Source organism: Cibotium barometz, chromosome 20 (genome assembly GCF_041138505.1).
Source record: "Cibotium barometz isolate CiBa-2024 chromosome 20, ASM4113850v1, whole genome shotgun sequence".
Classification (NCBI taxonomy): Eukaryota; Viridiplantae; Streptophyta; class Polypodiopsida; order Cyatheales; family Cibotiaceae; genus Cibotium; species Cibotium barometz.
The window spans coordinates 45,791,274-45,808,649 of NC_141065.1; the positions used below are offsets into that span (position 1 = coordinate 45,791,274).

At 39.2% G+C, this 17,376-nt stretch overlaps 1 protein-coding gene across 1 annotated transcript; it reads right to left on the minus strand.

Moving 5' to 3' along the window:
• Nucleotides 1–7,691: 7,691 nt before the first annotated feature.
• On the minus strand, nucleotides 7,692–8,909 carry LOC147627931 (uncharacterized). The gene is made up of 3 exons (XM_086815180.1): nucleotides 8,573–8,909; nucleotides 8,396–8,487; nucleotides 7,692–7,985 (listed from the first exon to the last, which is right to left on the minus strand). Exons 1-3 carry the CDS (start codon nucleotides 8,736–8,738, stop codon nucleotides 7,914–7,916), a joined length of 330 nt encoding a protein of 109 aa, XP_086671306.1. The 5' UTR covers nucleotides 8,739–8,909; the 3' UTR covers nucleotides 7,692–7,913.
• Nucleotides 8,910–17,376: the final 8,467 nt, after the last annotated feature.

Here is a 17,376-nt window from a genome sequence, read left to right on the forward strand (position 1 = left end):
TTTTATAGTACAACAACTTTTAAACTTATCTTAGATTTGAATTTTTCACCATTTTTGAGTTATATGCGCACGAAAGTCATGGTTCGCACTTTTGGCATTGTCGGTCCGAAATTGGCAAGGATGGGCTGCACGTGCTTGGACGGTCCCCGATTGACGTCCGACTTAGTATCCAAAATAAATAAAGTGTGATCCACATGTCTATAAAGTCAAATCATGTTTTGGTAGTTCTCAAGTCACAGATCGGCACCCGCACTACCTCAAGGCAGTAACATGCTGACTCACTTTCTTGGCATTTGGCAGCATCTTGGTGGTTGAAGTGGCTTTGTTTTGGGACTACAGGTCCTGGGCAGCATCTTTGATACATGAGCAAACCCTACCATGCCAAAAAGTTCACCACTACTATCAGTACTATAGCTTGGGCCTATGCTTTCGGGTGCTATACGGCCAACACAAAAGTGATTTGCAAGATTTGACAAGAGTGAAATGTGCATTAGGCCTAAGGATTCATGGACATGTGATTGGATCTCAGTTCGGCTGATCTACGTGAATGTAGTCAATGTAGATCCACCTAGCAGCTTCTGTAATACAGGTCAACCGGAAGGTCAAAGACAAAAATGGCAATTGTGGCCACACGGATGGTCAGATGGAGTCTAATCTTGGTGGATAGGTTTACCTAGGTCTACACCACATGTTTATGTAATGCTCGGGTGCCTCAGCTGCCATACCCGACCGTCAATAGGTTCTGACGACGCTGGCTTGTACATCATTGTTTACAGAGCAGCAGGAGACATTTTGGACGCGATGTAACCTTTTCATGGTACCTCGGATGAGAGAGATGAAGAAGACAAAAGTGAATAACTTTTATAGTACAACAACTTTCTATTTCAACTCAGATTTGAATTTTATATGGTTCTTGAGTTATATGCGCGCGAACAGACCCTACCAATCCTGATTCACACTTTTGGCATCGTCAGTCTAACATTGGCAAGGATGGGCCACACAGGTGCTTGGATGGCTCGATTGACGTTCTACTTAGTATCTATGCTAAATGAAGTGTGCCACATGTCTATCAAGTCGGATCATGGTTTGGTCATTCTTAGGTCACGAATCGGCACTCGCACTACTTGAAGGTAGTGACGCACTGACTCACTTTCTTAGCATTTGGCGGCATCTTGGTGGGTGTAGTGGCTTCGTTTTGGGGCTTCAAGTCTTGGGCAGCATCTCTTCTGCATGAGAAGACCCTAGCAGGCCAAAAAGCTCACGCAGTTGTCAATACTACACTGCATCCGGGTGTCATACGGCCAACAAGAAAGTGATTTGCAAGATTTGATAGGCGTGGGATGTGCAGTAGGTCTAAGGATTCATGGACATGTGATTGGATCTCGGTTCGGATGATCTACGTGGATGTAGTGAACACGCAGATCCACCTGTAGTGCAGGTTGACTGGAAGGTCAAAGATAAAAATGGCAACTATGGCCACACGGATGGTTAGATGGAGTCTCAACTTAGTGGATAGGTTTACCTAGGTTTGTACCACATTTTAATGCCAAGATTGGGTGCCTTAAGGGCCATACGGTACCGTCAACAAGGTCTTATGCTAGCTTGCGCATGGCTATTTACAACCAGCAGGAGACATTTTGGACACAATGTAACCTTTTCGTGGTACCTCCGATGAGAGAGATATAGAAGACAAAAGTGAAATGCTTTTATATTACAACAACTTTCTAGTTCAACGTAGATTTGAATTTTGCACCGTTCTTGAGTTATATGCACATGAACAAGCCTTGCCAGTCCCGATTTGCACTTTTGCATTGTCGGTTCGACATTGGCAACGATGGGCCATGCAGGTGCTTGGATGGCTCAATCGACGTTCAACTAGGCTAAATGAAATGTGGTCCACATGTCTATCAAATCAGACCATGTTCTCAAGTCATGAATCGATACGCACACCGAAGGCAATGATACGCACACCGACTCACTTTCTTGGCGTTTGGCGGCATCTTGATGGCTGTAGTGGCTTCATTTTGGGGTTGCAAGTCTTGGACATCATCTCTGCTGCATGAGAAAACTCTAACAGGCCAAAAAGTTCACCGTTGCTCTGTTAGTACTACATCAAAGCCTATCCACGACCACAACAAGAAAGTTATTTATAAGATTTGACAGGCATGAGATGTGCATTAGGTCTAAGGATTCATGGCCATGTGATTGGATCTCGCTTCAGATGATGTACGTGGACGCAATGAGCATGGATCCACCTGGTAGTTTCAGCAGTGTAGGTCGACCGGAAGGTCAAATATAAAACTAGCAACTTTGGCCACACAGATAGTCAGATGGAGTCTGAACTTGGTGGATAGGTTGGCCTAGGTCTACAAGCCAACATTAGACATTGTTTCGGTCTATTATGGCACCCGAGCATGGCATAAACATGTGATGCAGACCAAGGCCAACCTATCCACCAAGATCAACCTCCATCTGACCATCTGTGTGGCCACAATTGCCATTTTTGTCTTTGACCTTCCGGTCGACCTACACTACAGAAGCTTCCAAGTGGATCTACATTTAGTGTGTCCATGTAGATCATCTGAACTGAGATCCAATCACATGGCCATGAATCTACTAGGGTTTGGTCATATAGGCAGACCATGACTCCAATTGGCATACTAACCATATAGGCACCTAGAAAAAGTACCTAGATATGTGCACATAACTTTAGATCCTGAATTGGACACACTAGTCGCATGTTGTAGTCGTGTTTCTAGAGGCTTTGAGTCAAGTTTGACAAGGTCTGATATGACCATATCTCGGAATCATGGCCGGGTTAGACGTAGCCATAAACCTCTCGTGAGCACTTAGCAGTCTGGTGTTGCATACATGTCAAATTCCTTTATAGCTACATGCACCATACTTGAACGAAGGGTTGACCATTGAGATCCTCCGTAAGCTCAAACCTATCATCTCTTGGTGGGTTTCTCTCCCTCAACTTCTTGCGGGTCTTCTCGCATTGAGAGTTCTATTGCAAAGTAGTTGCGTGACCATGGAGCTTAAAGCACAAACGATGACAAAGACGGACCGATCTCCAAAACGGATCAAGGTAAGATAACATTGGCTTTTCCTCATTATATATCTTGTTTGGGTATGTTAATGATGTGAGGACTACTCTCTTGTCATGTAGAACATTGAGGGGATGAACGTGTGGGGAGGCGCAATATGAGCTTGAAATTTTAAAAATACAAGAGGTTTATAATAATATACCATAAAAGTAACAGGAGGTATGCATAAAATAGGGGAAAAGAGGTTACAGAGGGGTTTTAAAATATGCCTTTGAACACACATGATTTCTAAAGGTGCACCCCTCGAGGTATCATCATTTCCAACTTTTTTGGATCCAAGGATTGAGACTTTTCCCTAGTGATGTAATAAAATTTTTGAAGAAACATAAGCTCTAGAAAAGTTCTCCTCCTTTTTCCCTTTTCAATATTCAATTTTTGAAAAGCACATCTTCTCCACCTTCTCTCATGGAGGCCTTCTCAATATTCTCTTCCTCATCCTCTCCCTTGCAAGTAGGTAAGCATTTCCTATGTGTTAGGGATAAGATTTTTTTTAGGTTTTACAGGTTTCTTTTGGATTTTGAGTTTTGTGGGTTCCTCTTCTCCCTCTTCTCTCACATAGGTCCTCTCAGCCCTTAACCCTCCATTCTCTCTCTCATCTAAGCACGTCAACTTTCCAAGAGCTTTATCAATATGATAGTAACAAGGACATTATTTGATTCATGATGATGTATGGATTTTGTGTGACTTATACGAATGTGGACCACATTTGTATAGAATTTGTTCATTATAATAAATGAACTTGTAATATTTGGGGGATTATATTGTACTAAGCTATCTTGTTTTGTCTTCTAAGGTATATATTTCAAATGCAATGATATCAATTGTGTAGTAAGAACTTATTGATGTTTCATTAAATTTAGTAAGTTTACTACAAAAGTTTACTACAATGATATCAATTGTGTAGTAAGAACTTATTGATGTTTCATTAAATTTAGAAAGTTTACTACAAAAATTTCTATAGATTTAGAAGTTTACTACAAAAGGTTTTAATGAACTTAGAAATTTTACTACAAATGTTTCTATTGATGTGGTGAAAACTTACATATTAAAAAACGTGGTCCAAAAGTTTTTCAATCTTTTAGTGAGAACATACTTTTCTTGTATTCAATTAAAAAAAATCTAGTTAAAATCTATGCCACATGGGAATTAGAAGCTTTCTCAAAATCCTTATATGATCTTGGACTAATGTAAATTACCAATCTTTTTCACTTCTCAAATTACTAAGATGATCTCAGACTATGCAAACCAATTTTGTAGTAGATAAAAATGAGACATATCGATTATATGGAGGGTAGGTTACAAAGAAAACTTGCCTTCTCAACAATGATTAACATTGCCATCTTCAATTTAAAAAAGAAATAACGTGATGGTTTCTCTAGTGAAAAGAAAATCAAGCCACGTCCTTCAACGGCTTCTGGAGGCTCGACGACCTTTAGATCAAACACGAGTTATGGGGGTTGCAATTTTATAAAATCAAATATTAGCACCTTCTCAAGAGGAGGAAAAGGGAGACAATAGTCAAAAGACTTTAGCAATCTTGACAATATTAAATACTATGTGTGTGTGTCTGTGTGCACATGTACATATATATACACACAAACATACCGACATATGTGTATATATATGTGTGTACATACATTTAATCATATATAATACTTTTCTTAAAAAATAAATCCCATTGGATATTCAATTATTACAACAAAGATTCACCCACACATGTACCATTTTACAAAACAAGTGAAGAAACTGCAGGGTGGGAAGTGCAGCTGAATCTGTAGTCCAAATGCAAAGACTGTAGTAGTTAATGGTGTTACATTTTACAAACTCAAGAAGTGCAGTGGCTTACATTTAAAAAAAGATAAGAATTGATTTGACAAAGTAACGAATCTGCATGCCTGCTAATCGATTGTGTACTATTACAACACAAGCCACACAAACACAACTGGAGCTAGCAACTTAATGGCTAGTCTCGATGCAACTTGCAAAGACATGCTATAGTCACATATGAAGAACTTCGCCATAGAATGAATGAGTGGTCGAGCCTCCTAATATAGATGCGCATATTCAATGAAAAAGCTCTTGACTTAATAGTGGCGCTAAGCTTCAAATATGTGTATCACACAAGCACCTCCAAACCTGCAAAGACAGCTCCTCAATCAAAGATGTGTAGCTCCCGGAGCTACCGATGGGGTGTTGTACCTAAACAAGAAGGGGAAGAGATAATGATGCTCTTATCCGTGTACCACTTCCGTGCTTACTTGTTCTTCCCTCTTGCTTGCCTCCTTATCCCTCACACGAACCGGAGCTCCAATACCATAAGGAGAATGTGGGGGAGAGAGAGATTGAATTCCTTGTTGTGCAAGAAAACACACACACACAAGAGTGCAAGACAAGAGATAGGTGGATGGCTGTACTTTCTTCTTTCTTCATCTCTTCTCTACAACCATATAACTAAACGATAAGAGTATATACATAAAGAGAAAGTACTCTCTTACAATAACAAACAATGGTTGGTCCATAGTGTAAACCTAACTATATGAACTAGTGTTATAACTATGCCATAACTCTAGTACTCCAAAGCGGTTTTCACATAGCTTGTCATCTACTAGCGGCATATCAACCATAATCTCACCAACCATGCCAGTGGTATAAGTGTGGAAGCTATCATCCAGGTGGGGCATAAATGTCCACGCCACAACACTAGTTAAGCTTGATATCTTAACACCTTAGTATGCCTCATCTCTAGTGCCGTGATTGTATTCCTTGATTATATTGCCATATTGGGTTGTACTCGCATAATCTAGTTTATACCATCCACATTCTAAGTAGACAGAATGATTGAGAGAGTGAGAAAGATTGAGAGAAATTGTGTGTGTGTGTGTGTGTGTTAGAGAGAGAGAGAGAAAGAGAGAGATCTAGTAACTTACCAAATTAGATTTTCCTATGTTGCAATATGGATCTATCAAACTCTTCATATCATTCAACATGTTGGATGATGCTAATTTAAGTACCATTCTAATCAAGTACTTGCAATGTGTGTAAGGACAATGTACTCTCTCTACTAACCACTTAACCTTTGAAGATGAAGAATTGTCTACATGCTCCATTGGGAAAAAATGAGAGAGAGAGAGAGAGAGAGAGAGAGAGAGAGAGAGAGGACCAACATAGTTCTTTGTAAAAATAAGATGCATGATATATATGTAGCTATATCTTGTGATGATAGACATAGACTATCTTCCACATTACGCCTCAAATCTAAGCTCTTAGATATGATTATGAAAAGTTGAGATTTTGTAAAGGAATATAAGATTTGTGGTAACCGCATAGAAAATTTGTAATTATAGGCCAGTATCATCATTTCCAACTTTTTGGATCCAAGGATTTAACCGAGCTTAATCATCTCAATTTGCATCTCCCTCATAGAAAATTTATAATTAAAGACAATATTAGATAATTTCGGGAGCCATATTTTGAGCATATTAACTCCAAATTTATGGGAGATTATAGATTTAGATTCTACTCCTAAATATCTTTCCGAGGGTATGTCACATGAACGGGTTTTAACAAAATCTTGGATAGGTTTACCTTGATCCCATTTTTCAAATGGGAATGAGATTTTTTTCGAATTATCTAATATGGTGTTATTATAGGCTAGTATCATCATTTCCAACTTTTTGGATCCAAGGATTGAGGCTTTTTTCCTAGTGATGTAATAAAAATTTTGAAACATAAGCTCGATAAAAGTTCTCGTCCTTTTTTCCTTTTCAATGTTCAATTTTTGAAAAGCACGTCTTCTGCACCTTCTCTCATGGAGGCCCTCTGAGTATTCTCTTCCTCATCCTCTCCCTTGCACAAGTAGGTAAGCGTTTCTTATGTGTTAGGGATAAGGTTTTTCTTGAGTTTTACAAGTTTCTTTTGGATTTTGAGTTTTGTAGGTTCCTCTTCTCCCTCTTCTCTCACATAGGCCCTCTCATGCCTTAACCCTCCATTCTCTCCCTCATCTACGCACGTCAACTTTCCAAGAGCTTTATCAATACGATAGTAACAAGGACATTATTTGATGCATGATGATGTATGGATTTTGTGTGACTTATACGATTGTGGACCATATTTGTAAAGAATTTGTTCATTATAATAAATGAACTTGTAATATTTGGGGGATTATATTGTACTAAGCTACCTCGTTTTGTCTTCTAAGGTTTATGTTTCAAATGCAACAATCTCAATTGTGTGGTAAGAACTTATTGATGTTTCGTTAAATTCAGAAAGTTTACTACAAAAATTTTCTATGGATTTAGAAGCTTACTACAAAAGGTTTTATTGAACTTAGAAATTTTAGTACAAAAGGTTTTATTGAACTTAGAAATTTAACTACAAATATTTCTACCGATGTGGCAAAAACTTATATATTCAAAAACGTGGTCCAAAAGTTTGTCAATCCTATAGTGAGAACGTACTTTTCTTGTATTCAATTCAAAAAATCTAGTCAAAATCTAAATCTATGCCACATGGGAATTGGAAGCTTTCTCAAATTCCTTATACAATCTCAAGGGACTAATGTAAATTACTAATTTTGTTGACTTCTCAAATTCCTAAGACAGTCTTAGACTGTGCAAACCAATTTTGTAGGTAGAAATGAGACATATCAATTATATGGAGGGTAGGTTACAACGAAAACATGCCTTCTCAACAATGATGATTTTAACAGTGTCATCTTGGATTTAAAAAGGAAATAACACGATGGTTTCTTGTGAAAGGAGAATTAAGCATGCATCTTTTTTTTTCAATGTACGAATTGGGTCATTAGTGTGCTCCAGGTGGATCAATGGGAGTTGGACCCTCGGGCTGTTTTACATCGAACACGAGTTGGGGGGGCTGCAATTTTATAATATCATATATTAGCATCTTCTCAAAAGGAGGACAAGGGAGACAATAGTCAAAAGACTTTAACAATCTCCACAATATTAAATACTATGGTTGTGTGTACGTGTGCATGTGCACATACATATGTACACAAACATGCAGACATATGTGTATGCATAAGTGCGTGCATAGATTCAATCATATATATATAATAATACTTTTTCTTGAAAAATAAATCCCACTGGATGTTCAATTATTAGAGCAAAGATTCAGCCACACATGTACAATTGGACAAGAAGTGAAGAAATCACAATGACCTTCGAAGTTGTTTTAGTTGAACTATAAGGAGTAATTAAATGGAGACAGAAAACATGGACTTTTGAGCAGGAGAAAACATCAAAAGCAAAGTCTTTTAGTCATACCAGCGCATCCATTAACATACGACGACTGTCCATGATCCGTCTTGAGGAGGGCGGGTTGCTTTTTCTCTGCAGGTTGGGAAGTACAGCTGAATCTGCAGTCCAAATGCAAAGACTGCATTTTACAAACTCATTTTTTGAAAAAGAAAGAAGAAGAATTGGTTGGGCAGAGTAACGAGCCTGCTAATCGATTGTGCGCTGTCAGCACGAGCCACACAAACACGACTGGAGCCAGCAGCTTAATGGCTAGTCTCGAAGCAACTTTTTGGAAAGACATGCTGCGGTCACAAATGAAGAACTTCGCCGTTCGAGCCTCGGTATAGAGATGCGCATGTGCTCTGTACATGCAGCCGAACAACGCGAAAAAAGCTCTTGACTTGATTGACAGCGGCGCTGAGCTAATCAGAGACTCAGAGTGCTTATACGTCTTTTAGTGTATTTTCCACGGCCTTGATTTTGGCCTGCCTTGAAATTAATGGCTAAGGTTTTGAAAATTTTAGCTCTGAAACTGATTGAAGTGTAGATTTCTCAAACGAAAACCGGCAAAGACCACTGGCTGCATCTCTATCTCTAGTTTCCACTCGCGCTTGACTTTTAACACGAGAGAGAGAGAGATATTAAGGCAATCCGCGTGGTGGGCTGGTGGACCGAGTCGACGTGGACGCACGGCTGCATGGCTGTCATTTTAAGGAGCCTAAATCAAGATTGCGTTGTAATTTTTGGCGTTTATTCGAATAACTTTACAGCCCGCCCCCCCCCCCCCCCCCCCCACAAAAAACATCTCTCTATAATTTACAAGGTTAACGCCCTGCATAAAGTTTTGAGACTTCAATGGCCATGTAGTCTCTCTGTCACCCGTAGGTTGCAGAGCCGTCTCCTCCTTCAACCCCTCTCGTGCTCTTTGTCAGACTCCACCTCTCTCGCGCTCTTTGTCAGCATGGTGTTGGATATGATAATTCAACTATGAAGATTGATCAAGACCTACTCAAGGTGGATCAAAGCTTGTACAAAACATCATGAATATGAGAGACAAAAACTAGTATATGCAGAAAATTATATTGAGATTAACACAAAAGGACACTAATTATGATTAGGCATGAACCAAACTTACATAATCACTTGATCACGACTTGTATCTTATTTAGAGACCCCTCTACCCTATTTTTAGTTGCATGAGTTGCATGAACCATATGCACCAACTATTTATAGGCTTTACACCAACCACTGACCACCACTAGTCTAGCCACCACATATTAAATTGGACTAAGGAGTTGGGATTACATTTATCCAACAATCCCCCCTTAAGACCAACTTCTTACAAGAGCATGAACAAGACTAACATACCTCCTCGACACAATAAGTAAGAGTCCCCCCTTAACAACAACATGGGGTGGTGTACTCTCCTCTACAACTCGTCAAGTTGGAACAACATAAGTCTTGACTCAACCACATACATGACATAATTTAAAAAGCATAATCATCATCTACATCTTTTATACTAAGACTAGAATAAAGATTTATTTCTTCCTGTTGGTTGACTTCTTCAACCACATGTGCCTTTGCTAGCTTTTGATCTTTTTGGTAGCACTTTGCGGATGGATGATTCGTCTTTCCACAATACTCACAAGGATGTTTGGAGAAACAATCCTTAGTAAGATGATTTGTACGACCACAAATAGTACACTTTTTCTTTGTCGATGTCGAAGTAATAGTATATGCATAAGGATCTATCACATCCTTTATAATCTTCTTGTCGCAAAGAATTTATGATACTTTCCAAGGAAGGGACTGGCTCCTTCTCTTTAAGTACCGTCACAATTTGTCTAAAGCTTGAAGGTAAGCTTTTAAGCAAAATAGCGATAGCATCCTCTTCAGGAACAGGACACTTAACATAAACCAATTGTGTCATTAAGCTCTTCAACCTGTTAATCACAACTGTTAAATTTTCATTACTCTCCATGGTTAGATCAAAGAGTTGCATCTTCAAACTGATCTTAGAATGCTTTGCCTTTGCACTAAAAGTACACTCTAATAATTTCCAAGCTTCCATAGCTGACTCAACATTATCAATATAATGAATAAAATCATCTTCTAAAGCAATAATGATAATACCAAGTGCTTGCTCATCTTTTATTTGAAGTGCAGCTGTTGTAGCTCTTGTAACTGCAGCAGAAATACCTGCTTCATCTTCAGGAAGTGGCTTGACCGTACTCCATAGATTTTTCTTCATGAGGTAGCCCTTCACCTTGATTTGCCAAGTATGAAACCCAGTTCCGTTGAATTTGTCGGGAAATTTGGAGCTCATGATGATGCAATATGATGCTTGATGTTGATAACTTGCTCATATAGATGATTTAAGTCCAAATAATAATAATATCATCAATATAGATCAAAATAATAATCACCATGTTGTTGGAGCAAGAGAGAGAGAAAACAAGTGACTGGAAAATAGCTCCGTACAGCAGCTCCTGTGGACCAATTACTTCAAGATTTGGTATGCTGAATCCTCACATGATAGACTTGAAGCACCTAAGAGAAATTAGACGAATTCGTAGAGGCGGCACTGGATGAACCCGATTAGCTGAAAATGGCCTGTTTTGATGGCGATGAGAAATTCGTGAAGAAGCGATGAAATCCGCCTATGATCTTCGTTTTAGGACATGCGTGGGAGCAAAGCAAGAGGCCTATATCAAAAGATTGAAGTATGATCTCCTCAGATGCAAGCATGGAAGCAATCTACAGCATGCTATCCAAACAGAGAAAAATAGGCTATGGTGATTAAGAGATAGATTAGGATTTTTGCTAATAAACTAAACCTAATTGGGTCATGCTCTGATACCAAATGCTGGATATGATGATAATTCAACTATGAAGATTGATCAAGACATACTTGTGTAACTTGCACACAAACTCTGGGTGTGCATCACTCTCATAACCTCATGGCTACATCATGTATACCTCTTGGCAAATCACCATGCAAGAAGGCATTCTTTACATTCATCTGATGTAAAGACCAACCCTTTGTTACGGCCATAGCAATGACATCTCTCACAGTTACCATTCTTGCAACCGTGCTAAGTGTCTTCTCATAGTCAATGCCATAAGTCTATGCATATCCCTTGGTAACCAATCTTGCCTTATACCTTCTTACTGAACCATCAGCGTTATGCTTGACCTTATACACCCACATACATCCAATTGCCTTCTTTTGCTTAGGCAAAGGCACTAAATCCCATGTTGCATTTGCATCCAATGCCACCATCTCCTCATTCATGACATCTTCCCATTTCGTATTTCCAAGTGCTTGCTCAAAATAAGTGGGCTCCAACTCCTATTGCCACATGTCCTCAAAACAGCCCTGGATCTCCTTACAATATATTAATATCTATAATGACACCTGTTCCATGCGCAAACATGCCTGCGTTTTACCTCAGGCATGTTCACGTCCAAAGTAAACATCCTGCCATTTCTGTTTCCCTTTGCAACCACAAGCGACATTGATTTTTAAAGTCTTCCAGAAAAACATCCTTGAGTATTGAACCTCACTACAGACCCTACTCAACCATCTTTCCAACAGAACGAGGTTCTTTGGAATATGAAGTATTTCTACCCCAAGTACATTTTGCCATCCTCCATAGACAATGGCACTTTACCAACATATGCAATAGGATGTGCAGTATCATCACCTGTTTCTACGTAACCTAGTTCTTCCATTTTCTGCATGTCTCTAAAAACTACTCACCACCATGACTAGCCATTTGGTCAGAGGCGCCATAATCCACGTACCATTTATCTTGAGATCTTGACACATCTTATGTTGTGGAACTGAGTATATGCTGCATCACAAATAGCTGCTCACTTATGTCATCACAACCATGTTTACTATATGTTGCATAGTTGCCTTGCTGCAACTTTTTGCTTTTAATGTCTTTTAGCTTTTTATAGTAGTCCTTTGCCATGTGCCCTAGTTTGCCAAAATAATAGCACTCTATGCTATTTGCATTCTGATTTCTTTGCCAACCACCTCGGCCTCTTTGGTCCCCGTACCTCAACACCCAATAATTGCTCTAGTGGTACTTCAACACAGCATGTATGTCACCAGATCTGACCAGAGTACATGTACATACACCCAATAACTTAGTGTAGTGGTACTTCAACACAACATGTATGTCACACCAGATGTGACCAAAGGATATGTACATACACCCAATATCAATAATACATGTGCAAACACTTTTTACACTCCCGAAATGCACTATTGCACTACAAAAACCAGATTTCAACCAGAGATAGTTCTCCACCAGAACTTCTCGAAACTGTCAAAAATACTTTGCAGTGAGATGAAACGAAGACCAAAATGCACTTGAAACGTGATTCTGGCAGCATAACTTCTGGTCGCAATATCGCGTAGCAGACAATTTGAATATAGAAGTTCGGGTGGAAACCAACCCATGTGCATGCGCCTCGCACGTGCATCACTCATGCACACATCACGACGACCATTTTGAGCTTCGTAGTGAGCTCGGGCAGGGCAACCCTCATACCAATGGGTGATTACAAAAATTTCTGCTTTTGAGCACGCATGCCCAGGTACAGTTATACCCATCATCAATTATGGGTGAGAATAAAAATTACAAAATACCTAGTTGCATCAATTTCTTTTCAATTGGAGGAATTTGACTTTCTTTACTTAAAATTGCATTAAAAGAGGAGACCAAAATTAAGAGTCTAATTAATCTCTTATTTTAGATTAATTTATACATTTATTAATGCACATAGATTAGCATTCCCTTGCTCTATCCAATGATGTGCTCAATTGTGTGAATTAATTAGGGGTTCGTGGTTAATTAGAGTCTTTGATTAGTGTTGTAAAAGAGGGAAAGATTAGTGAAAGGATTAATATTTGATTAATTATTAATCACTTTTTTTAATGTAACTCATTAATGCTAATTCAATGAGTAGATGCTCATGAGTTGTCAAATTGTCCATTTTGGGAGTCATTCATAAAGGGTGTAAGGGGTGTCATAAAAAGGGTGTAAGGGGTGTCATAAAAAGGGTGTAAGGGGTGTCATAAAAAGGTTGACTTTTTTATCCCCTTACCTTTTTGGGAAAATGTCCATATCTCCTTAATTTTAAATTCAAAAAATATCTCCCCCAAAAAAGGAAATTCGTATTTGCCACTAGACTTTTTTAAAAAATCAAATTTAATTTTTTCGTGGTCTAGTTCACGGCCTGAAACGCTAAGGTTTCATGGCGTGAAACACTTCGTTCACGGTCCCGTATAAAAAAAATCAAATTTAAATTTTCCACGAAGTCCGATTTCACGGCGTGAAAAGGGGTCCGTTGGCCCAAAAAAAAAAGAAGGTTCCACGGTGTGAAAAGGGATCCGTCGGCCCAAAAAAAACTCTAGAAAACACCCCTGTTTTTGGAGACTTGTATCTCCTAAACCGTATATCTGATGAAGACAATTTAGGGCTCATTGTAAAGCTGACATCGAGCTCTTCAACTTTAGTCTCGATTGTCCACAGTCAAATAAATCGATCGTTTTGGGATCCGACCAGCAGCCTTAAAATTCAACTTGGAAATCGAGGCAAAAAACAGTCCGAAAAGCAAAAAATCACAGTGCAAAAACGTCGACGAACCGTATTCGGGCTACTTTTTGAGGGTCTAAACGATAAAATCACAAATGACTCAGGGAGACAGTTGTAGTACTCCAAAAATACTACAACTCTCTCATGTAGAGTTTTTCAAATTTCTTTTGGAACACCCTCAAAAACGCGCTACGAGGAAACATGGAAAAAAAAATTCAAAAAAAAATTTGATCTTGAGACAGTGATGAAAAATAGGTTTTAGGAATTAAGGCAAACGGACACTCGTTTGTTGACCCAACGAAGAGTACGTCAGGCTTCTTAAGGCTATAACGAGCTGTGAGAAAATATAAAAGGTTAAAAAAAACATGTTCTTTCTCATTAAGGAGAATTTAAGCAATCAGACATGGCAATGATAGAGGGATTACCAGGGATCACACAAGGACTGAACCCAATGTCTATGTTTGAGCCATTGAGATCTATACCGCAAATGTACCTCCTAATACCATTGGCCATACCTATAACACGCGTGTCATTGGGTTTTAGATCCCCTGTCACTTCAATCCCACTGGGCTTTGGTCCTTTACCTAACATCTCCACAAATCCCTATAGGTACCAACCCTTTCCTGGATGCCCACACTTTGGAGATACTAACTAGTCTAGGAAGGGGGGTAGCCCAAGGGCTCAGTGAGTCTCTCCCAACAAGAGCACTCACCTACGGCCTTAGTGACTCATACAAACATATGGCCATAAAAATTTCCAAAATCATGGGCAAATACGATGGAACAATAGATCCTATTCAATTCATACAAGTGTTTGAATAGAGATGTGAAGCCTTTGGAAATCCCAACTGCCCCACCAAGGTACATGTGTTCAACCTATGCTTAGAGGGCAAGGCTAGTCAATGGTTTATTACATTAATGCCGATAATAAAGACCAACTTCAGAACCTTGAAAACAACCTTTATCCACGGCTCTTCCAGACAAGGTGATCGGTGGAGTGCAGCAAAAGAACTATATTCAATTGAGCGTTAACCAAATGAATCCATTAGAGACTTTATCCTTCAGATAAAACTCTTGGACTCACAATATGAGTCATGGAAAAAATTAAACGATTTTCAATTGAAGAGATGTTTAATGATGGGCTTAAAGAAAAACAGCTTACACAACTTGATCATTGTATCTAACCCGGAAACATTCGATCAATGTTGTAAAGAAGTAGTACGTTTAGATGACAACATGCTAGAAGATGATCATGCTACGAATTATTCCTCATCTAAACCAGGTGAAGCAATGGCAAAAGAAAGATTGATCTCGGAATTGTCATTCCTTGAATTCTATGCAGCCTTGCTTAAAAGCTTTCAAAATCGACATTTCTAAGAGAAGATGAGCTCCTTCAAAACCAACCATCCTTAATGCCTCTGCAAGTGAGGAACGAAATGCCTTATGTTCAGTGCAATCACTATGACCATCCCAATCCCCATTGTGCATACAAGGTACCTGTTTTCTATACTGCATATATTGCAAATACTTTGATCATGATACTAAAAAGTGTCCCAATTCATCAACAATTGACTCAAAACCTCCATCTCCCGTGCACCAAACAAAAACAGTCCAAAGGGTAGAAACTGCCAAGAAGCAGTTAATTGAACACTTCAGTGTTTCTATTGTCGTGGACCTCACAAAGTGGCAGATTGCACAGTTTGGAATACTTCCATGCCCATAGTCACTGACACTTTGCAACAACCCATGTGTGAATGATGTGGATTCGATCTTGTCGCATGGGCAAACATACAGAAAACCTGATGATCCAAAGAAAGTTAGAAGATGAAACAAGTTCTAGTACGTCACTTAGTGAGGATGAAAAAAGTTTTTACACTTCACTCAGTGCACCTCATAGACCAATCAAGAAACTAGAACCCACCCAACCACCCCAAATTGAAAATCATGATCACATGACATATGCAAAACACAAAAAGCAAGCTCATGAGAGCATGCTTAGCTTGGTTGAGTGTCTTATAGGATCACCGGTTATGATTGAGCCTCATAATACCAATCCTAAAAAAGAAACCAAAATACAAAACCGAGAGGAGTACCGCTTCCCCTTTCAAGAGAAAGACATACTCTCTACAGGAAGATTCATTGGAGACAGATTACACGAATTATGCAATTGAGAAAGCACATGAGGAATTTGATAATTCCCTTACAAAATTAAAGCAAACTCTCAAAACCTCATTTTTGGAGGAATGCTCTTCTCTCATGGTGGTGGGGTGAAGCCAGCATAACATCAGCACTTGCACCTTCAAGGGCTCAACATCAGTTATACCAAAGAGCTCCATAGCACAGGATTGTGAAGATTCGCTAAACAGACCTCATTTAGAATTGTCAGAGGACCAAGTGTGCCAGTGTACACAATGGGTACCTGAGAGCCATAAAGAGGATGAAAAGATTCTATCATGATATGGTTGGATTTCCCTACTACAAGCAATGATGTTAAGCGCAAACGCGCATTTATTAGCCCTCGAGCTAGTCATAACATCATGACAATAGACACTTGGGTGTCATTGGGACAACCTAAACTCATCCCTACAGACAATGGTCTTACAAGAGAAGCCAATGGACAAAACATTGAAGTTCCAGGTTACTTTAGCTATGCTACTCAAACAATCGGTGGAGATGTGGAATCTACATTCCATGTTACCCTAGATTCCCTTGAGTATGATGTCATCCTTGGTGGAACTTGGATACGTGACTCGTTGTATTCAATAGATGAATCCATAGAAACAGTCACCTTGAACACTCTTGCAGTCAGGCAATGTACAATTGCTATTATTACGGGAGGAAGAGACCTTGGAGGAGCTAGAACTTCCAACATATCTTACTGAAAAGATCCCTAGGATTCTGGTTGGATTGGAACTTTCCAATAAAATCACCATAGCTCAAGCACAGCTTTATCCAACACGAGAACACAATCTCATGACCCTCGAGTTATGGGATTATTAGGACAACCAACACTCGCGACTCATCATGAAAGAATTACCTTTACACAAGACTTGAACATGCTATGTTTTAGATACTTTGAGCATACAATGTATATTGAAACTAACCCCCTTACTTTGCAAGTTTTTTGTGGTTAAGTATGTGTTGGAAGCAGATTTGATCTTGGGACATAAATGGACTATTGCTGCCCAAGCACCACTGTGCTTTGCTAGCGATAGAGTCATCATGATGGTCAACAACAAAAAGTTGACAATACCATATTGCAAGGAAGAGGATGCAACTTCAATGGGTTTCTATGATGCTAAACGTAAAAGGTTACAACCCTCTTCCATAGAAGCCCCTCTACACAATGACCTACCATCTACATCAACAATCGACTCGATAAAGCATCTACTCC

Bases quoted from the DNA above. Each gene is read 5' to 3' on its own strand.
- LOC147627931 (XM_086815180.1), bottom strand. From the start codon at position 8,738: ATGTACAGAGCACATGCGCATCTCTATACCGAGGCTCGAACGGCGAAG. The intron at 8,488-8,572 runs GCTCGTTACTCT...TTTGGACTGCAG, and splicing joins AGCGCACAATCGATTAGCAG to ATTCAGCTGTACTTCCCAAC. The intron at 7,986-8,395 runs GTATGACTAAAA...ATAAAATTGCAG, and splicing joins GTATGTTAATGGATGCGCTG to CCCCCCCAACTCGTGTTCGA.